General features: G+C 37.5%; 2 protein-coding genes across 2 annotated transcripts; one reads left to right on the forward strand and one right to left on the reverse strand.

Annotated features, from left to right (window-relative positions):
• Positions 1–1539: 1539 nt before the first annotated feature.
• Positions 1540–3176, forward strand: BP01DRAFT_369156 (uncharacterized protein; the record flags this gene model as incomplete). The annotated part of the gene is made up of 11 exons (XM_025576538.1): positions 1540–1619; positions 1678–2141; positions 2230–2305; positions 2427–2443; positions 2611–2615; positions 2699–2727; positions 2801–2813; positions 2850–2865; positions 2938–2948; positions 3052–3096; positions 3168–3176. 11 exons carry the CDS (start codon positions 1540–1542, stop codon positions 3174–3176), a joined length of 765 nt encoding a protein of 254 aa, XP_025427238.1.
• A 283-nt stretch (positions 3177–3459) lies between these two features.
• On the reverse strand, positions 3460–3684 carry BP01DRAFT_266491 (uncharacterized protein; the record flags this gene model as incomplete). The annotated part of the gene is made up of 1 exon (XM_025571349.1): positions 3460–3684. A coding segment is annotated over one exon (225 nt), but the record flags the coding sequence as incomplete, so codon positions are not given.
• Positions 3685–8033: the final 4349 nt, after the last annotated feature.

Here is an 8033-nt window from a genome sequence, read left to right on the forward strand (position 1 = left end):
AAAGTTATACTAAGACTATGCCAGTATGCTAGAAACTGAGCCCTGAACTAATAGAGTAGAAACCCACTCAGATAGCTACTATATAGTAAGAAAAATACAACCCCTATGCAACCAGTAATAGTTACCAGAAACAAGCCCAATAGGTAACGCCTAGTGAAATATAGAAAAGATATAAAGTAGAGTACTGTCTTTAATATAGATAGAATAGATATCTTATCTACTAATATTCTCTTAAGTCTATTATATAACTAATAAGTATAGCAGCTGTTATATCTATACTTTATAAATAAGAATAATAATATATCTCAGATAAGAACTCAGACTCGGGAAAAGAGAAAGTTTAGTATAAAGTTATATATCTAGATAAGAATTACTAGATAAAACTAGAAAGAATTAGAAAAGTTTTAAAAAGAAATATATAGTTATATACCCCTTTTTAGTAGAAGTAATTCTGGATCTGATAGTAACTACTTATATACTTATTAACTCAGGGTGTCTAACTTATAGTATTATAAGTAAGATGTTTATCTGGGTAAATAACCTATTAATCACCAGTATTACCCCGAGGCTGGTACAAGGAATCTCCAGTGATAAAGTGCTAATCCACTCTATTATATAAGTAAGAATAGATATTAGATCTTATTATAAGGGCTAAGGAGGTGAAATAGCGTGATGAACGAATAGCCTTTGCGAGGCCGAAGGTGCCAGTTGATTGCCTTAAGGTGTTGTTGCTAATCTGCCTAATCCGCGAGTCACCTACCCCCTAAATGGGAGGTCGCGACTCACTTGCTTAGCTGTTATGTGACTGGTGCCTGAGGCCTACTATATAGATTTCCCTTCGCGATTACTTATAAAGATTAGAAGAATTATTTTAGTCCTTATAACTATCCTTCCTCCTCTTATAGAGGGGTATTACTTCTTATAATAGTACTATTAAAACCTCCTCTCTGTAAATACTACTTATGGGAAACCAGAGTAGTAGAAAAGGTAGCTTTGCTTCTTCTTATCTTTATGGGTGGTATATTACATCACCTATCCCCCCAGTGCATGGTCTGCCACCCACTGGCCCACTTCTTTTACAATACCCTAGACCTGTCTCCCCCCCGCGATTAAGATAAGTCTTTCCTAGTAAATAGTATTAAATCTCTCTTAATTTACCTATTCAGGCTGTCTGACCTGCTTTGAAGTTGAGGCTAGTAGAGCTAACTTCGTGGGGTAAGGGTCTTCTACTATATAAGAAGGCTCTTCTCCCCTCTTACTAAGGTCTTTTCTTCCCTAAGCCTCTCTCTCTCTCTCTCTTAGTAAGTCCCCTTATATATTATTCTCTTCTTTGGTACTACGAGCTGCTGATAGGGTGCTCTTACAAGTATCAGTACTCTTATAAGCTTTAGTATTCTTATAAACTTCTGTAGTCTTATAAGCTCTAGTATTCTTATAAGCTTTAATAGTCTTGACTAACTTAATCTTCTTTATTAGCTTCTATAAATAACAAATCTCTTCTAATAAAATATATATATCTTTCTTTCCCCTCTTGCGAAGATGTTTCTGATATACTTGCAGCTTCTCCCCGCGATTCGTCCACTTCTGCTGCTCCTGCAGCCACTTCCTCCCCAGCCCGGGTAGGTGTTGCGATTCTTTTCTTTCAGGCTCAGCTAATAGTGGTCAGCACCGCGCAAGCTCCCCCCCCTCCACTGAGGGGGTTGAGGGAACCACCCCCACCCCCGCGACCACCACTGCCGCCGCCGCCCCCGCGACCGCCGCCACCATTGCTGCTGCCGCTGCTACTACCACCGCCACCGCCGCAAGCGCCGCTGCCCCTGCTCCTGGCCCCGGCCCCGCGACCGCCGCTGCTATCACCCTCCCCTCGCGTACAGCGACGTACGCGAGGGGAAACAGGGTGATGACCTTAACAATGGTAAACATTGTAGCGGCCCCCGCGGCTCCCGCCCCTCTGCTCCCTGGACCTCCCCCGCCTCCTGCGGGCACACCCAGGGCTCAATGGGACCGGCCGGCGCCCTATAAGCGGGCTACTGATGAAGAGTGGGGTACCTTCTTCTTCATCGAGCTGCCTCCCGCGGCCTGGTTTACAGGTCGTTCGGAGGCAGCACCTGCTATAGTACCCGGTCTCCCCCCCTGGATAGGTTTGTAGCCCCTGTCGGGTCGCAAGTAGGCCTGGATTCGCGAGCCTATCGTGCGGTCTATACTATATATTAGGTGGTTGAATTCCAGGCAGCTGGCTGTCCGGGCCCAGCTCCACGAGGGCATCCTCATGTCTTGGGCTGGCCGGCAGCCTCTACCCGACCAGGTGTGTAGATACTACCGTGACCCCTCCTCTAGGAGGGCATTCCACGACTATATTAGTAGAGGGATTAACTAGAAGTATAATAATTATTTATATACAGGTGGCAAGTACTGTTCTCTTATAGAATAGGACTGTGCCCCTGTGTGTTCTGACTTCTGGCCTACACGAGTAAGTGCTGCAACTCGTGTTGGGTATAGAGGATATATAATCACAGGTGGTATACTATTTATATATAGTTATTAGCTTTTTCTTAGTTATTAACTAAGTTTTTTATACCTATAAGACTTGAATTCTTTATATATTTATAGGTAACGTAGATTCGCAGCAGGTTTCTATATATTCTTATTATTGTAGTAGTCTTTCTATTTTACTAATATCTTAGTAATTTCTTTACAGTATCGCGAGGCTATTAGTACCTCTAGATAGTACTTACAGTCCTCAGGGCTCCTATTCTCTTATAAAAAACACCCTTGCGAATCTATACCTTCCATAGTATAGTATTCACGGAGTAGTAAGATATAGAATATATTATATACTTACTAGTTAGCTAGTAGCTCCATGTGGTAGGCTTACTTGCCTATTCTTTCTACTATATAAAATAGTCCTTGGTAGTATTGGTCTAATTTCTTATATAGTCTTCTTCGCGGTAGGTTCTTTATAGATAGCTATACCTTCTGGCCTACTGTAAATACAGTAGTCCTGTGACTTCTATTATAGAAGTCCTTCTAGTACTTATAAGCCTATTCTAGATTCGCAGCTACCTGATCTCTTACTTCTCTGATTTCGCGGATACGGTCTGTTAACCCCTGAGCTGGGTTATCCAGGATCTATAAATCTAGTATAATTATCTATGGATATTACGCAGTTATTATAAAGAATAGAGAGTGCTTAGTAGATACCTATAGAGAGTTATTATATATAAACTCTACAAGTAGTAATATCTCTATCTAATTATCTTGCTTAAAGTTGATATAGTTTTATAGATACTATTCTAGTATACTATTCAACCTCTCTGTCTGCCTATCTATCTATGGGTGGTAGGCAGTACTTAGCCCCTGCTTAATTGTAAGGGTATAGATGAAATCTGACTAAAAGCCCCTTATGAAAACCAATCCTTAATTAATAATCATCTTCATGGGTATACTATATAATCTAAAAATCTCTCTTAGAAAGAGTATTACAAGCTCTTCCCCTAAGAGTATCTTATAAGTAGAGATGAAGTGTGCTATCTTACTGAAATAGTCTACTATAACTATAATACTATTATAAACCTCCTGTGAGTTCACATCCTTATAGGTGCTCACAGATAGGCTTGTAATAAAATCTATTATTACTTCATCCCATAGTCTTACTGCTGTGGGTAGTAGTTCTAGTAAGCCCTGTTGCTTTCCGCAAACCACCTGTCTGCTCTGATATACTCTACACGCGTGGCAGTACTCTTTCATAAAGCTGGCTAATTCTAGCCAGTAGAATCTTTGTAATACTAACTCTTATGTTCTTATCTTTGTGAAGTACCCTATAATAGGGTTATTATATAACTTTGTAAGGATTCTTAACTTTAATATATAACTCTCTGAAATATATAGCTTTTCTATAAAGTATAGTAGATCTTATCTTATACTCTACTATAAGTAGTCCTTCTTCTATAGGTATTCTTTTATCTTAGACTGTCTGCTCTTATAGTCTTTCTATTTTATCTAGAAGATCTCCCTTGCGAGGTCGTCTACCTATAGTAGTTCTGGTAGTTCCTGTAGTAGATTAATTAACAGGTCCTTATGATATATGCTTTCTTCTGTAGTTGCTTTTACCACCCTTATATAGGACTCCAGCCATTCTGGATCCTTTGCAGTACCTTGTACTAGCATTATCCTGGCTCTTGTGTGGGTAACTACTTCTCTCTCTAATTCTAGGAGATTATTTAACTACTACGGGACTATTTTCCCAAGTTTCTTATAGTCTTTTTCTATAGTCTACTTATTATAGTTAGGCCTTCGCGACAGTGCGTCTACAGGGTTCTATAACCCTGGTCTATACTTAAGAAAGAACTTGAATACTATAAGATATTAGACCTACTGTACCTGTCTTTACAACAACTCTTTATTTATTATAAAATACTAGAGATTTTTAAAGTCTGTAACTATCTCTACTGAGTGTTCTACATCCTCTAGCCAGTGTCGCTACTCCTTGAATAATTCTATAATCATAAGGAGTTCTTAGTTGTGAATACTATAGTTCTACTCCATGGGTATTATCTTCTATAAGTAGAATACTACTAATTTCTACTAGTCCTCTTGATCCTTCTGCGATAGTATCCTGCTAATTATAAAGACTAATATATTAGTTTTAATTTATAAGGGTTCTTCTTCTCTAAAATATACTATTATTATATTCTCTATAAATACTTCTTTTAATCTCTAAAAGCTCTCGCGAACTTTTAGGAATAAAAAATTATATCTGGTTTTTCTTTCCTCCTCTTTGTGTGGTATCTTTGTTAGATTAGTTATTAGTACTGTAATTCATAAGTATTCTTTAATAAACTGCCTATACTAATTTATAAATCTAATAAACTTTAGTATATTCTTCATATTCTATAGCTCAGGCCAATCATAAATCATTATAATATATCCTAGTTCTATATAAACGCCCTCTCAGCTAATTAAGAACCCCAGAAAGTTGATTTCTATTACTACAAAGAAATACTTACTTAACTTTATATATAATCCTGCCTCTTATAGAATATATAATACCTCGCAGATCTATGTCTTATATATTTCTAGATCCTGTGAGTAAACCATAATATTATCTAGATAGATAATTATAAAATTATTAAGATATCCCGCGAACAAGGAGTTTATAAAACTTTGGAACCCTACAGGTGCGTTGGTCAGCCTAAATAGTATAACCAGATACTCAAACAGTCTATACTTTATATAGAACACTGTTTTCCACTCATGCCCTTCTGTAATCCTAATCCTATGGTAGGCTTCGTGGAGGTCTAACTATGTGAACTAAAGGGCTCCTACAAGTTGATTAATATACTTATTAATTTGTGGTAGTGGATAGGTGTTCTTTACTGTCTACTTATTCAACTTACAGTAGTCTATATATACTTATAGACTTCTATTCTTCTTTCCTATGAACAGGACTAGTGCGTCTACTAGTAACTTGGAATACTGAATCTATTCTTTCACAAGCATCTCTTGCAGGTACTCCTATAGGACCTTTCTTTCTGTAGGTAATGTCTTATATACCCGCCCCAGCTTTGGCTAGAAGTTCTTGCGGAGATTAATCTCCAAGTCTATACCTAACTAGTATTCTAGTAGTATTGCAGCTTCCTCTTCTATAAAGACTCTCTTATACTTACAACACTACTCTGGTATTACCTGGTCCGCAGTCCCACCGCGAACCTCCTGTATTATTACTAGACAGGGGTTTATTTTATCCATATTCTGCTGTGTAATCTCTACTACTGCGACTTACAGTACTTATAGTATACTATTATCACAGAAATATAGCTTATATTTATGGAATATAGTATATAGTTTCTACTACTTTAATTAAGGTATCCTAAGAACAATCTCTTCTATCTCTAATATTATAATAGTAAGATCTATTTGTCTCTTATATTTGCCTCGTGTATCCTCTAGCTTAATAGTAAAGGCTATAGTCTCTTTAGACTGTATTCTTCTATTATTAATACTATCTGTAAGTATTTTCATGGGTACTATTAGCTATTCTGCTTGCTTCGCTAGTACCGCAGGTACTAGATTAGCCTCCGCGCCACTATCCACTACTACTTCTCTATCTGGGAGGTGTTTCTTGCTTCTATATATTATTAGTTCTCCCCTTAGTTATAAGCTAGGGTATGTTGTAAGCTCTGCCTCCTCTGGGGTTGGTACTATAACTCAGCTGACTAGTCATCTCACGACTGGCTTCTGCGATATATAATACTTCACGATATAGTTACCCTTCCTATAGTTAAAGTAGGTATATAGTCCTGATAACTTATTAGATTCTTGCAAGGACTAATTATTTAATCTAGATTCTAAGAATCTCTTCGCGGTAGAAGTAGTATTATGGTCTGGCTTGTGAACCCAATCTAATAAGAGTATTAATCTTTAGTTCTTATAGTATAGCTTATTCTCTTTAGACTCTTCTTTTAAGCAGTCTCTCTGCTGTTTATACTGCTAGTTTAGTATCAGCTGCAACTGTGCGATGAGTGCAATAAGGTCTTGCTCTATTATAGAGAATACAGACTGCTCGCGGATCTTTCACTATATTATAGACTGGAATAAGTCAAAGAATAGGTGCAGCTATAGTATATTAAGGTCTAGTATCTTATGATCTAACTTAGTCTTTATCTCTTTCTACTTCTATAGATAGATAAACTCTAATTCCTCTTTGCGAGGTTCTACTTGAAGGATTTTTAACTAAGTCTTCTGTCTATAATTCGCGGGGTCTCCTAGTTGGATTTCTAGGAATTCATAGAGGCCTAACTAATCTCTTTTGCAGTATGGCTCAGCTGTCTTACCCCTCCACAGGTTGTTCAGGGTATGGTCTAGATAGACCACTGTGACACGCATCTTCTGGTCCTTATTCTAGTTATTGGCCTCCGTGGTTGATTCCTAATATATAATAAACGCGCGGTAGATGGTATAGTCGCGGGTACTATACTAGTCCTTATCTGCAGATGGATTAATATATATATTAGTTCTCTTTATATCTGTAGTACTAGAATTAGAATTATCTGAGATTCTCTGTAGGCGCTTCTTCACGCTACTAATCTCTAGCTGTCCTTGTAATTCTGTAATCTATTTAAGCAAATATAAATATTTATAGAGTTCCTAGGTTAGGATTTGTACTTCTCTTTTAATTATAGGGGATTTATCCCTCACAATTAATATATAGTCCTCCGCGAGTAGCTTAGAGGGATTACCCCTGGTTTGGCTTCGTATCCTGTATCCGGCCATTGCTTACTGGGCTATTTCACAGGGTATTAAGTAACAAGGTTATAAGGGCTAAGGAGGTGAAATAGCATAATGAATGAATAGCCTTTATGAGGCCGAAGGTGCTAGTTGATTGCCTTAAGGTATTGTTGCTAATCTGTCTAATCCGCGAGTTACCCACCCCCTAAATGGGAGGTCGCGACTCACTTGCTTAGCTGTCATGTGACTGGTGCCTGAGGCCTACTATATAGATTTCCCTTCGCGACTACTTGCGAAGGTTGGAAGGGTTGTTTTAGCCCTTACAACTATAAGATCTATAACAAGGAACTACTAGCAGTTGTATAATACCTGAAAGCCTGGGATACTGAGCTATGCTCAGTACTAGAGTTTATAGTAATAACCAATTATAAGAATCTAGAGTACTTCTTTAAGCTATATAAACTTACAGAGAGATATATATAGTAGAGCCTAATTCTAAGTAGATTTAACTTTAAACTAGTTTACTAGAAAGGAATAGAAAATAAACAAGTAGATACTCTATTATACTAGAAACAGGATATACCCAATAAACAAGATTCTAGGATATTATTCTATATAATCTAGATCTTTGACAGAATACTAGAAGAGGATTAAAAACCCAGAACTAGTCTACTTACTATAGCTCCAGTACAGCTATAAGAATATAGAATAGAGTTAAACAGAGACTCTCCAGAATAGATACTGTAGACTAAAACAGAAATACTAGAGCTAGAGAATAAATCTAAGAGTAGCTGGAATTATATCCT

Source organism: Aspergillus saccharolyticus (genome assembly GCF_003184585.1).
Source record: "Aspergillus saccharolyticus JOP 1030-1 unplaced genomic scaffold BP01scaffold_49, whole genome shotgun sequence".
Lineage (NCBI taxonomy): Eukaryota > Fungi > Ascomycota > Eurotiomycetes > Eurotiales > Aspergillaceae > Aspergillus > Aspergillus saccharolyticus.